Source organism: Crinia signifera, chromosome 4 (assembly GCF_055691185.1).
Source record: "Crinia signifera chromosome 4, ASM5569118v1, whole genome shotgun sequence".
Lineage (NCBI taxonomy): Eukaryota > Metazoa > Chordata > Amphibia > Anura > Myobatrachidae > Crinia > Crinia signifera.
In genome coordinates this window covers 127,023,123-127,038,603 of record NC_139220.1, presented here as the reverse complement: position 1 = coordinate 127,038,603, position 15,481 = coordinate 127,023,123, and the positions used below count along the sequence as shown (strand labels likewise).

At 40.2% G+C, this 15,481-nt stretch overlaps 1 protein-coding gene across 2 annotated transcripts in view; it reads right to left on the bottom strand.

The window, feature by feature from the left end:
- Positions 1-4,765: 4,765 nt before the first annotated feature.
- NUDT4 (nudix hydrolase 4) overlaps positions 4,766-15,481 on the bottom strand; it is a 47,942-nt gene continuing 37,226 nt past the window's right edge. For both annotated transcript variants that reach the window (XM_083182396.1, XM_083182397.1), the window contains exon 5: positions 4,766-14,185. In XM_083182396.1, coding sequence (XP_083038522.1) covers positions 13,983-14,185 — 203 coding nt within the window. In that variant the 3' untranslated portion in view covers positions 4,766-13,982. The remainder of the gene's footprint in view (positions 14,186-15,481) is intronic.

Here is a 15,481-nt window from a genome sequence, read left to right as displayed (position 1 = left end):
TGGTACTGGGGACTAGGGGATCAGAGTTCAGGAGGCAGAGCAATCTGCCAACGAGTATATAAAACTACATACCAGGTGTGTGGAGCTGGAGCAGTAACCAGCTGCTTGAAGGTTGATATCTCTGATTCTGGGCACAGTAGAGACAAGCTTCTAGTGTCCCTCAAAGGGGGAGAGTCACAGCTTTTGGTATATACCCTCAGAAAAACTCTGTCAGACAGAAACTGAAATATCTGACTGTGGAGAGCAATTAACAGGCTTGGATGGGGACCACTGCTTTGAAGTCAGATATCTCTGGTTCCCCAGGGCCGATTTTAAAAATTCTTGTACCCATGGAAAGAGGGGGCCCTCAGCTTTCAGAATAGGGCCCTCAGACTCCTGGGGGGGTCTGGGTACTCAGAACCCCCCCCCCCCCCCCCCCCCCCCCTGCGTGCGCTACTGGGAGCCCCTGTTAGCATTAGAAGCACCTCTTGCTTTAGAGCTAAATCTACAACTCTGAAAGGAATGCCAAGCCGGTCCTGAAAAGGAACACCAAACCTGTGGGGTTCCAGTCAGAAGAAACGTAAATTTTAGAGCCATAGCCTTGGAAATCCAGTCATTCAATTCACTTCCGAAGAGTTGTTCACCTGAGAAGAGACTCCACACTGCGCTTTGAGTCCGCAACCCACTGACACAGCCACAGGGCCCTACAGGCCAATACTGCCATAGCAGAGTTTCTTGCATTTATAGCACCCACCTCTTTTTGTGCTTCACATAGGACCTTAGCAGTGTCCTGTATGTGATGTAATCTCTCAGAAACAGACATGTCACCTAAAATGCCTTCTTGAACCTGTGATGCCCAGGTGTATATGGACTTAGCCATCTTGCAGCTAGCCAGGACTGGGCGCTGCAACGCCCCACTGGCTGTGTACATAGCTGGTATTTTCAATCTTTTTATCCCCCCCCATCCTTCAATGTGGAAACCCCGGGTACAGGAAGCACCTCCTTCTTGGAAAGGCGTGACACAGAGCATCAACCACTGAGGGTTCCTCCTACACCCTTCTCCCTGAAGGGTCAAAGAGAAAGGTAGAATTTTTTTTAAACCAGAAGTCTCTTTTCAGGGTTTTTCCATGCTGCTTTAAATGTGTCCTCCAAATCCTTTTGTTCAGGAAAAAAAAATTTGAGCCTTTTTTTGTGAAACAAAAAAGGGGTCACCCTCTATGGGGTCACCAAGCGGAAGATTAAACACCTCTATAATAGCCATAATTAAAGGCTCCCTGCCCTGTAATAGGGACTGAGACTCCTGTAAGGGGTCTAGCTCCTCCCTTTCCTCTACAACCTCAGAGTCTGAGGTAGTGGTAGCAATGCCACATGGTTGCCTAGGGGGTAGGAGTGAGAGTATCCTCTCTATTGGAAAGGAGAGAGATCCTGCTGCGTATTTTGTGTCTGCTGTGCATTTGCAACAACCTGAGAAGACCATTTTCCAGCATAGCTTTCATACTGCTTGCCCAGGAAGGCTCCTGTGAATACCCCTGAGAAATACCACTGAGCTGTGGTGACATACACTGTTCACATGTTACTTGTAAGTCAGACTCAGAGGAAAACTTTGCACTGGAAACCATGCAGGTCAGTTTTCTTGCCATTTTGGCAAAAACTATAATACCACACCACACACACACAATAAATGTGTATATATGTGTAATATATATTCTCAAACTAGCACGTGTAGCGGGAAACTCAGAGGAATTGGGAGACCAGTACACTCATAACCTGAACTACCAGATTGAGGAGTTGGTATGATATAACAGAGCCATGAACACTGAACAAGCATTACTTGTTTTAAATGCTGTGGTCTATGCTATAAAAGATCCCCCTTCACCACCATATCGTTGAGTTTCTTGTGATGAGCAATGGTGTCTGCCTTCATGCAGTGAGAAACAGGAAGTGGTAAAAACATGCCCACAAAGCTCTGCCCCCCTTAATGGCGCTGGAGCAAAATAATATATACTGGCGTTTTTTGCACTACAGTGCTTAAACTAATGTAAAAGTACCCTGGTGGGCCAGTGACCTCACATATACGTGCCAGTTTAGCGGGAGACCACCGCTGCCCTCATGCCACACTGTAAACCAGCGGACCCCCCTAAATGGGGTCCCTGGGTAACACTTACCAGACATCTTCAGACTTATGCCAGGAGTGTGCGGTGTGCTCGCTGCAGCGCAATGCCCGCATTTATAACACCCTCAATACGGTGGTACTGCAGCAAGGAACAGCTCTGCACCTTAAGAGGCAGGTGACTGACCCTACCCCATGGCTTCAGGAATGCTGTTTAGTCCCAAACAGCAAACCCAAAATAATGAAGAAAAGTAAACTGAAGAACTCCCTAGAGCTCCAGGAATGAGGGCACATTTTTCTAAACTGGCTTGTGGGTGAGGATGTGGAGGGGTGGAGCCAGTTCAACCTGCTGAAGGTTCTTATGTGCCTGTCTTCTGCAGAGAACCCTCTATTTCCCCCATCATACTGAGACTCCAGAATCCCATATGGATGATAGGGAAAACCCCTTGTGATCAGCGTTCTTCAAATATATTGAAAGTTTAAGGTTAGGTAAAAAGGAGTTCATATACCTTGTCTGTATATTTCATAGCCATTTTCCTTCACCCCAGTGCTAACTGAAGACTTGGAAATCCAGTAATGTAATCACCCATTCTTCCCCGAACAAGGCTCACATTCCTGGGCTTATTCAAATGGTTCAGACTGATAAGCTCACTGACTCCCAGGATTATGTATCCAATTCATTTCTTATGTGGTTGGTGTAAACTTCCCTATAATGTATAAAATCCTGGTACTTGTGTATTATCACGGCGCCCATCGCATACCATGCGATATCGCGCAATGTTATACAATGGCATAAAATGCGATTAAAAATTGTATAAGCACCCTAATGGGTGCTTACAATGTTAAATGCACCCTAATGGGTGCTTACAATGTTAAATGCACCCCCCACTATAAACGTGAACCCGAAGCGTGGCAAGTGCAGTGAGCCCGAGAGGGGCAGCAATACGCGTCCTACAACCTTTTCATACCCCCACTATGCACGTCGGCGTGGAGTTTATAAAGTGTGGAGATCGCAGCGAGCCACCGAGCCCGAAGCTTGGCGAGTCCCGCGAAGGGATGCGCATAACTTCGCGGGGCTCGCCACACTATATAAAAAGTCAACTCCACGCCAACGTGGATAGTGGGGGGTATGAAAAGGTCGTAGGACGCGTACCGTTGCGCTCGCCACGCTTCGAGTTCACGTTTATAGTGGAAGATGGGGGTGCATTTTACATTGTAAGCACCCATTAGGGTGCTTAAAACCACCCATTAGGGTGCTTGTACAATTTTTAATCGAATAGTGGTGTCAAATCACGTCGCATGCCATCAGGTGTATGGCATGCGATGCGATAGAAACATCGCGCGACCAACATCGGGGGCGCCGTTATAATGCACAAGTACCAAAAGTGCTTATTTCCGGCTTTTCTTGGCAGAACGAGCCCAACAGCTTGTGATGTCGGGCTCATTCTGCCAAGAACCCCTGTTCAATGCTGTCGGGGAAGACCGCATTGAGTAGGGCCCCACAGCCATCTCTCGACGGGGGGGCACGACACCGATTGAATACCCCCCTATGTCTTCACACTTTTTAATTACAGTGCAATGTGTCAGAAAATTATCTAATTGGGTGGGGTAGTGAAAATTGTAAAATATGGGAGACCTTGGCCAATGCTTTTTTCAATTAATTTCCAACGCAAGATCTTACCTTGGGCTTCTTCCAATCTCCTATAATTGAGCCAAGCAACTTTTTAATGGTGCTTATGAAGGGTGTTAGAACCTGAACTCAATATACAAAAAATCTTGTTTTATGGTATTTATTCTCCAAAAAACAAGATGTTTAAAAAGGCAAATGAGGTAGATAAGTTGCATTTGGTTGAGAAGACTAGTTAGATGTAAATAAATAAATTGGTGAGTATTCCTATATAAACTCCAAGAAACCACTACTGAAAATCAAGGTTAAGCTTCAGGTGTTATTCTTCTTGGAGAGAGATGAAGGCCTAGCAGTTTAAATTTGGATTCTGTGGCACAAACAGAAAAGCCAGGCAATATTAACATTTTGCGCACAATTTGGAGTAGGATGCTGTATAGCCTCTGTGCACATAATTCCTCAGGATTATGTCTGCAACTAATACTACAAGCCCCTCACTGGTATACAGCCATGTTTCTGCATGTGCAAGGATAGAGAGACCCACTTTGACAACCATCGGTTGCACCATATTAAATGCAGATTCTCCAACAGAGTATGGCTTCCGATGTGACCACTTCAGCAACACTCCCATAAGAGCCATCTGTTCTTCCACATAGCCCTCTTATCACCAATTAAAAATAAATTAAAAATACATTTTCAAGTTATTTCTGAGATCATGCATCTCAATAGCAGTAGAAAAAAAAAAAATCACTCAACTGCATGCGGCAGACATTGTGTCAGAGTCAGGCTTTTGTATTGAGTGTGACAGATTAGGATCCCACTAAAATCCAGATTCTGGATAGCTTAATGGGTAAAGGACTACCCTAACCGATTCCATTACTAAATGCAAATGAGTGAGACTCTGGTACTGTATCTTAATTACCCTTCTGACCATGACTTCTAGATACTGCAATACCTGACTTTTATAATGAAATGTTTATTAGTCAGACAGAATATGCATCTCAGCTTCTATAGTAAATACTCGTGTAACATTAACAAGCAGTAACAACAGCAGATTTTCAGTTACTTTTATTTTGAACATTTCTTCAATATAAAAATTGATTTTTACACAAATCTTAAAAATACCCACATGCAAACAGTCCCAAATGTTCCCAACTAAAATACAATGTCATTCTACTGATAACCTTAAGCCTGGCTTTTATAAGAATTTGTTAATTATTGGTCTATTCACATGTCACTTTTACGTTAACAATTCACGTGTGAACAGATCACACAAATAATGTTTTCTTCCATCCACTGTCCAAATATAGGAAGAGATCGAAGAAGCTTTTGTTTTGAAAACACTGGTACTTATGGGCAAAGAGGTCAAACATAATATGCAAGGAAAACAATTCAGGTAAGCTAATTTGCCATTCCTAAAACTGCACTACCAAGAATGTAGGTAAGATAGGCTGGTCTTATCCATGTTATCTTTACAGTCATTCTGGAATATACCTAATGTCATAGCAGTTGAGGTTTAAAGCAAAGAAAAAAAGGATTGGCAAAGTTAAGCTGGGTACACATCTATACAATCCCTGTTCATCGAGCATTCGATCGACCACACACGCAACTGACCGTCCACAAACACCAGCCGATATGCACGTACACACCTGTACAATTTTACTTGCGACATCCGATCTACTCCCGTCCAAACAGTCGCAAGAAAAAGATTGTACCACCGTACATACTCTCTCAATTTGGGTTATTGACAAGTCATATATTAACAAAATTATCATAATGGGCTGGGTTAAGGGCATACTAAAACAAAGAGGTGTGAGTACAGAACCTAAACAAAAGTGATTAGGGTGACTAGGGCCAGACATATGGCAAACTGCTATAAAGATGGGGTGCGCGTCTAAATTAGTCAGCCGGCAGGGTGACAGATGGGGTACGCATCGAAATAGTCAGCTGGCAGGGTATGGAACGCCCACATGGGCATTCCAATTTTGCCAGTATAATCGCAAGAACGGCCAGCATATCGATCAAACGTGTGTGCACACTGCACTTTTGTTCCGATATGGGCCCGTCCGGTCGGATGAATATTAAACAGCACTGAACTTTCGACCGACAGAGAATGGACAGACAAGACCGTTTTTGGACGTTTATCGCTCGTACAGAAGGAATCGGGACAGCGTACACACCTATACAATCGAAAGGCCGTTCGACCCAGAACGGAAGAACGGCCAGACAATTGTATATATGTGTACCCAGCTTTAGCCTTGGCAACCAATCAGCTTTGCAGATGCATTTACCAAGTAAACCCTTTATAAAATGTAGGTAGATAGGTATTGGTTGATATGGGAAACGTATTCACCCTTTTCACTGATTAGATACATCCACCCCTAGGAGGCACATCTTCCATTGTGTTCATGCCATCTACTGCTCTAATTTCCTTGCAGTCCAAGTGTAAATATGCATACACACGGAGATTTTGACCATGTGATTTCCTTTAAACTCCCTGGAACCCAGAAACCACCAATTTTGACTATGTATACACTAGGCTGTACACAATATAAACATATCTGCCTGCAGTCTTTTCTTGCTGTGCCAATCCATACATACATCTATATATCTCTCTACATCTATAGATATCACCGTTATCACACACAGTGCAATATATGCATTTTCTACTGATTTTGTCTACTGTATATAGTCAAAATCTGTATTTTGTATGGCTCATATCACACTGTGTGTATGCACCTTTAGGAGGCCTTCACTTTCCACGCTGCATGCATCTTAAAAGCTGAATGTAATGTGCAGTATGGTGGCATGTTGCAGATTCAAGTTTAACTTGATGATACAATATCTTTGTCTGTATATTCTTCCAGAAAGAGGAAAATAAAAACCAGTTATTTCGATTTAGAGAAGTATGCAGCAAATGACAACTTTCCAACATTTAGGCTCTCAAAACCATGGAAATCACTATTTTAAAAACATGAAAAATTGTAATTTCATTAGGGCAGTTTCACTTCCAGTGCTATAAAAGGTGACTTGCAAAAACAAAATATTTAGAGGTTTTTTTTTAAATTACTGTATATACTCGAGTATAAGCCAAGGCACCTAATTTTACAACAAAAAAAACTGGGAAAACTTATGGACTCAAGTGGGACCCTCACTCGAGTATAAGCTGAGGGGGGCTTTGTCAGCATTAAAAATGTTCTGAAAAAGTAGGCTTATACTCGAGTATATATGGTATTTTTTTTAGGGCTGCAAATACTCTTATAAAATATTTGCACTTCTAAAGGCAGTGAAGTTCTTTCTGCCATCTTGGTAGATTTCAATTTGCCCAATAAATCCAGTGATCACTCTGTCCTCCTTACAGATTAGGAGTAAGATGCTGCATTTCATTGTGAAAGGCGTGATATATCATTACAATTAAAAAATCCTTTAAACAAATTCTGATTGCAGAGCTTTGCAGCTCACAGACTACATGTATTTGTAAAAATTCAATTGGTTTATATTTGCTCAACCGGCTTAGGTTTTTATATCCAGCATTTTACATAGCAATTGCCCAGTGTGTCAGCAGGGGTTTAAAAAAACAAACAAAAAAAATCACCTAAACATGCAGAAGTTGCGATTCCCTATAAAAGAGCCTGAAATCTAAATTAACAAATATTAATGAAACAAACTGGACTGCACGCCAGAATTCATTTTATTAATTATACCTCTTCTATATGTAAAAAAAAAACACAATTCAAAAAAATTAAACAAGCACCATTAACATTTCACTCATCTTTAAAAAACAAACAAAATAATAATAAGCAGTCAGTAAGCCACTTTCAAGGCTATCTGACTACAGCCAGCCTGAGGCTACGTCCACACTGACTTTCTATAAAAAAAACACACATTATAACGGCAATGTTTAATTGGCTTTCTGTTGGAGTGGTTCCTGAACTTAAGCATGGACCTCTTTAAAACCTGTACTGTTGTGCCATTACACACTGGTCTATATCAGCTGTTCCATTCAATGGCTGCTACATTGCTGGTCCATCGGCCAGTGTGTACCAGCAATGTGTCTGAACGTTGGTCACTGTTCTATTGCATCAGTTTTGCAGCACAACTAAAGATAACAGTAAACCCGGTGGTAAACCCGGTGGTGAATGACAGCACAACTGGGCTGGCGCATGTTGTTACGGTAGTCAGTGTAGTTTATGCAGACCACACTACCTAATAAATCTGCTGATATATCTTTAGAGGTGTACCCAGCCTTAAGCCTCATACACACTAGGCCAGTCATATCCAAACTGTGGCCCTCCAGCTGTTGTGAAACTACACATCCCAGCATGCCTTGCCATAGTTTTAGCATTCCCGAATAGCAAAGCTGTGGCAAGGCATGATGGGACTTGTGGTTTCATAACAGCTGGAGGGCCATAGTTTGGACATGCTTGCAATAGGCAATATAATGAGATATTGCTTATTTTAGCACTTCTGAGCAACATCGTTCATTGTATCGCCCAGTGTGTACACTTTGCCCGACAGACTGTGTATGCTCCATACGCTAATGACCTTCTCCATCGTCTGCGTACGTAGTCAAGGGAGTGCATCAGGGCTATGCTGCACGCCACCCCCTCTTGTTGCTCCTCTCCGCCAATATCGGTAGCAGGGATCGCATAGTGTGTAGAGGGCTTAAAGGATGCCTTGAATACAAAGTTTGGGAACCACTGTTATGTAGTTTATGAATTAGTTCTTACTGAAATGTGTAAATCTCAGTTTGGTCAATGTTCTCTCGATCAAACCAAATGCATGTAGAGGAAAATATGAGACGTTGCCATGTCTGCACATGGAATTGAACACGTTTGATGAGCAAAATATGCCCTAAAGAGGAACAAAGTGACAAATGTTCTGCAGTGCAACTTTCACACAAAACGTATTATTCTTCTCACATCTGTTTACATGCGCTTACCGCATTTACCACTTTGAATACCAGTGTGTACGTAGCCTGAACCATTGAAAGCTCACATAAATTAAATCACAGTAAAATAAATCAATTTGGCTCATAAAAGTTTACATAATGCATATATTAGTAACAGGGAATATGACATTTTAATTATTTGAGTGACCGATTTTTAATAAACAAATTCATAGCTGAACATTTTGATTGTTCCACAAAAAAACCAAAATATATATATTTAAAAAAAAAAAAAAAAAAAAACCCACAAAATTTTGTGTACTATTTATCTAGCCCATTTCTGTATAGTGAAAAATTTGTACAATTAGATATGGGTTATTGAATTATATACATGTTCCCATGTGCTATATATTATACCTACACAATGACATTGAAAGCAACAGGCATTTCACATTCCTTTTAAGATTCCAGCATTTACTACAATTACCGCTTTTATGTGACATATAAATTAAGGCGCTAGTGTACTGTGATATGTAATTCAAGTCGGACTTCTGAATGGTTTCATTTTTATTCATTGGGACACCTATTAAATTTTGTAACATATCCCAGAGAAAGGTAAGGTTACACAATTCTAGGGAAAAACTGCACTAATCTACCCCTCATGCTTCGTTAAACCTTGAAGTTCCCCGCACATGCCAATGTGATCAGATCTGATAAGATAGGAGGATAGTGGCCAGCTGTGAACCTAAGACAAACTGTGCCTTCCCAATTTAGCTCGTCCTAGTGTGGCCATATTGGAAATGGTTAGTCAGGATCACTTTCTTATCTGAAGCTTAATAAAAATTCACAATCTCACCTATCACAATACTAATCAGATAGCGTTAAGAAAAACAATGGGCAACAAACCTGGAGGATTACCTAGATGTATTGTATAGAAAAAAAAAATACAGTGTTACTTAGCAGGGCTGTTAATAGAGAGTAGGCCAGTAAATTGCATAGAGACTGTGTGTCCAGTAACTGTAGTAAAAAAACAAGTACTAAATGGCATACACTAAAACTAAATGAAACAAAATGTATATACCATCAACTGAATCATTCAGCATTAATACTGTACATATTTCCTTGCACTTCGCAAATACATTTTTATTGTAGAAAAGTCTATGCAGTAATGCCGCTAAGAACAAGCACACCTATTTTCCATTGTAACCATTTTACCTTCATAATAGGATTTATGTACAATGCAAGTCATGATACGTAATGCAATTGTTGATGGAGCTCATACCATATGAATGGGTTGGTAATGATCATATCTACATTCTTCTTACAAACATAACCTTTACAAATATGCATTAAAAAAACATTTACATTGGGCACTACACCATATTCGCATTATCCAGTGATCATTAAATGGTGCTATTATATTCAGGTCAAAGGCCCAAACACACTGGCCGATTTTGTTGCTGAAAGCCACTCAAACTTGGTGTTTTGAGCATCTTTCAGCTCAAATCTGGCCCCAGTGTGTATGGGCCACTGATGAGCACTCCCGCAGCATCACCGGGAAAGGCGTCGCATAGTGCTGTGCTAGGCAAAGCTGTCTGCCCCCTGCTGATGGCGCCAGTCAGGGGGAAAGCTGCTCAGTGTGTATGAACTGAGCGGCTTTCCCCCCAGTGATGACAGTGCTCATCGCTGTCCATACACACTGGGCAAAATCACAGAGTGTGTATGGACCTTACGAAAGTTGGTGTGAAATAATGCTGAGAACTATTTAGCCCCATCAATAGACAAGTCAATAGCGGTTTGCCCAAATTAAGTTAGACTCCATTTTTAAAAACACCCTTCAAACTAGTAACATTTAGATCATTGAAAATATCAGCCTCAGCCCTGCAATACCTACTACATAAATCATATATATGCACTCATAGGAGCCCATTCTTAAAGTCCCCAAAACAGTTTATTTAGAGAATGACTTGTATAGAGAGCTATAAAGTCCATATATCCTTACATATGAAAATGAAATGGCATTTAAGATCTATTGAAGTGATTACGTGAGTACTTGGCCAAAATAAAACGTTCGAAAAGGTGCATAGCGTTTGCTTATGACCATTTTTCTATCACTTATGCGTCTGCCCATCAACAAATTCTCCTGTGAAATTAGGGAATTCAGGAAGTATCAAATACAGTTTGATCTCTCACTGCACAGACTTGTTAGAGGAGCTGTGTGTTTACCCATCCCACCTGTGCTTTTATAGGGTATGGTGCCTCAAATAGTGGACTCAAAAGCTAGCAGTCAGGCATTTGCATGAGCCATCTCAGCCTAAGGGGTAATGGTTATCATGTATTACTGTACTTTCAACCCTAATTGAAGATTAATTTGCACATTCAAAATCTGAGGGGAAAAACAAGTCCACAAACTGGGAATAAACATTTAACTCATTCTCAACTTCAAGAGTAGTAAAGGAGACATTCTACATATAGTTGTAGGTGTTAAAGACCACCAAAAATGGTTACACTAATGGAGACTAAAGGAGGAAGAAAAAATAATTGGGTCAAGCAATTCATGGTACAAACATTACTCAAAAAAAAAAAAAAAAAAGAAGAAAAGAATAGTTGTATATAAAAAGGCATAAAGGCAATAATATGGCACATGTATATTTGTTAGAACAACGGTGGCACCATTCTTTCTTGAACAAAAACTCTAAAAGTACTCACAAGTATTTTAATTTATAGCAGCATTTTACACAGTATGTGTTAAAAAAGTAAAAGAAAAACAACGTGTTGCGTAACAAAAGGTTTAAATTACAACAATCCTTTGTGCACTCGCTGAAAATGTACTTGTTTGATTATTTACAAAAAAAAATGCATTTTTTTACACTGAACACAACATTAACGTTGGAAGCAAAGTTACAACTCATCTACAGGTGCTTGTGATACAACCTGGGGGACCAAGGTAATAAGAAAAACATACAGACATCTATACCATGCCTCTGTTTACGTTAATAAAAGGAATTGGAGTTCTTAACGAGGGAGGTTCTATGTATGATTTTCTTACATAAAACACTGAAGCGGGCTGAGCCATATGGCGGGTAAGGGGGAAAGATCCATTCGGTCACACATACAAGTGGCTGATCTCTACTGGATATGAAGCAACCGGCAAACAAGTATTCTGGGTTATTTTAGCATCTTCAACAAGCTTTAAAAAAAGACCAGTCAGTAGAACTTGCAAATCATATAGGGGAGGTCTGGATTTTCCACTTGGATTTGTGGCCAATTTGAGAATACCTTTAGTTTTAGCACAATAAAGATAGCCCTGAAAAATACACTGCCTGTGAAGACATTTGTGGCACACAGCTAAATGAATTGGGTACTTCACTAAAAAAACAAAAACATTCTGACCAATATAGGTTGACAGAAAGTCTCATGAAGAGTTCTTAAATATATACAGATCAATGGTATTTAACCTGAGAAAAGTTGCTTTCCATGTGTCTCTATGGTGAGGCACATCCTGATGTTCTTCAGATCAACTACCTTACCAGCACAGGCACTACTTAGGGCCCACAGAGTTTAAAACAAAGGCTTCATTGCACGTCCTATGCTGCCAACACACAAGATTTTTATCTCCGATTATCTGTCTACCAATATTAAAAAGGCTAAAGAATACCTTTCGGGTCTACATGTGTTATTGAAAACAATCGATTTAACATGTAAACATCTTTACATCTTTCCTTAGAGAATTCTGCATTTTGATATGTGAGGGATGAAGAATATTCACCAGATCATCCTTATTAAGAAACCCAATGCAATCAAGAACAGAACACTGATGGTAGAAAAAAAAAAAAAAAAAGAAGAGCTCTGTGTTATTATCCCATCATCTGCTTGGTTAAGAAACTGGTGTGAACAGCCAGTTGGCGTGTGTGTGTGTGTGTTATATATATATATATATATATATATATATATATATATGTCTGTTATCTATTAATCTTTAATACATGTATCAATAAGGACAGATGTAAACAGACGCCGGTGAGCACAAACATGTACTTTGACTTTACAAAACACTAGTGAACTTCCTACACATTTCCGATTTAAGAAAAGCAATGTTTCAAGCACCAGACAGATATCATGCACTTAAGCTGCCTATAACTACATCTATCCATATTTAAAGGCATCGAATCACTAACTAGCCGTTAATAGACTTGAAAATTCCAGTAATCATAGCATTGGGGATATTCCATTTATCTTGATGTCATGAAGGAGGTCCCAGTTGAATAGACTACCTATGGTGTTAATCCCGACCAAAGGATTTCTTCTCGCACCCCTCCTGAGGCGAGAGCACAAATCAAACTAAATTAGTGCTGTAATACTGTTATCTGCCTTTAGCGCAGCACATACAGCATTGTAAGGCACAAAGTCACAAAGACTGGCATTCTCCGACTTAACACCTGGTTTAAAGGGCGGTAAGTGGCATCTCCCATCTAAGTGCAAGGCGCGATGTTGACAAATGAACATCTCTGGGACCTCCTTCCTAGCACAAATAATATTGCCCTGAATTGAATCAACCACAATATTCGGAAAATAGGGGAAGGGAAAGTTCCTCTATCACACAATCATCCGATACTAGTAACGGCTGGTCAGAATATTGAATTTGCTAATCTCCTATAGCAAAAGATTTAAAGTATATGTGTAGCAATGGCACCAGATTTTAAAAGACAGCCTAAATATTTTAACTCCTCCATCGGCATAATGCTTGAAAGACATTACTGCGTTCAGTAAAACTTGTGTCAACTTTACTGGTCACTTCACAAGAAATCAGAAACAGAAGCAGATACCAAATATGTGACCCGAATTGCAGCCAACTACAAGTAAATAGCTGAAGTATAGTAAGAGACAACACTTGCAGTCTGGATAACCAATAATACGATCAGCAGCCTCTTGGAGCCGAAACACACTTTGTTCTATTTAACCTAGTTTTAATCTGCAGGAAGGCCCACATTTGGTACAAGTAGAGAACCTTTTACTCAGTATGCCAAGGCCCATCTTGCATTCAGCAGTAGATAAAGCCCTTTCAGAAACAGCAGTTGGAAAAATTGTCATGGCACAGAAGCCACATGGATAATGTTAATAACTGGAAAATAAAGACAGAAAAAATATGGCCATTAAAAGGCATCTAAAAAAAAAAAATATGGCTTTTTATGAATACTAATTTACATGGTTAAAAACTAAAAAAACAAAAACAAACAAGAACCTTTTGAAAAGTAAGAAAGCAAAATGGTTTCAGCACATTTTGCAAGAGAATCCAGGTATAATCATCAGGATGCCTGCATGAGAACACAAGATGCTTTTCTCCCCACTGCTTGCGCAAGTTGCCTTGCAAAGTGCAGAGTTTATCTCACTGTTGACGGCAGGCTAGAAGTCTGTGCAGATGTTACATACAGAGAAGTGTTGTCCGATAGGGGTGGTACCACAGAATTTCCATTAGTTGGGGAACACCCCATTTTCAGTTTTTCCAAATATTCTGCATGCACTGGCTTGTGGCACTGCAGGACTTTCAGGGCCTCTTCGACTTTAAACCACTCCCGCTTTCTCCCTAAAGTGGAAAATCATATTTAACATAATAAACATTTATCCAGTACACGATGCACAATAAAGTCAGCCTTCTATAAAGGAGTAGAGATGTTAAGTTTTTCCTTTTATTTTTTACTAGCAAGCGACACTACAACATCTACATTTCAAGCTGATCATTTTTGTAACACTTAAGTGTCTTTTGTGAAACATGTTGTAAAGCAAGGCTGGCCCAACTGGGGCTCTCCACGTGTTAAGAAACCACAAGCCACATAACGCCCTGCCATAGTTTTGCTATTAGTGAATTACTAGAACTGTCAGGGCATGCCGGGACCTGTGGATTCACAATGGCTGAAGAGCCACAAGTTGGGCAGACCTGTTTTAATGGGAAAGGGAAAAAAAAGGGAGGGGGGGGGGGGGGGGGGGGGGATTTGGAAACTGCATTATTACTACCTAGTGTTATTGGTGACCAGAAATAATATATTTATGGAACAGGCTATGCTTCTTTAAAGTATCTCCATGCCAGAAGAAAGTCATTAACACAGTCTTCTTGCTCGAAGGCCAACTTTTTCCACACCTAACAATATTTCAGAAGGAAATCTACCATCTGTCTCAGAGGGTAAGAATAATACAGGTTGAGTATCCCTTATCCAATGCTCAGGACCAGAAGCATTTTGGATAACTGATTATTCTGAATTTTGGAATATGTTTATATTTGAATGATGTATCTTGCATTTATGTTGTATAAAACACATCAAAAACAATAAACAAAGTTTATATACTATCTCAGGTACTGAATTTGAATGCCAAGCAATTTTGTTGCACATATTCACATATTTAGTGCCAGTTACAGATCATGTCCCCAGTAGGTTTTTTAGCAAAAAAAAGGTACTTATGTTAGTTGGGAGCCCACTAAGTATTTGCTTAGTTTTCCGCGTCCACTCACCACGCTTTGGGCACTATATAAAATTAACTCCATGCCGACATGGATAGTGGGGGTATGAGCGTACTAACTATAGTGGGCGCCCAACTAACATAAGTACCAAAAAAAAAAAAAGTACTACATTTTGGAAACTATGGTTTTCAGAATGATTTGTATAATGGATATTTAGATAAGTGATACTCAACCTGTAATAAGAATTTGATGGCAGATCACGTCAACAGCTCAAGTTTGGCCTCACAAGTCGCAACTACTAGAGAGAGGTGCAGGAAAACCTGCCCTGCACAGCCTACTGTGAAATTGTGGCAAAGCTCTACGGCACGTTACATTGACTTATATCGACCCCTGTGACAACAAGGATGCCTAAGGATAAGAAATATG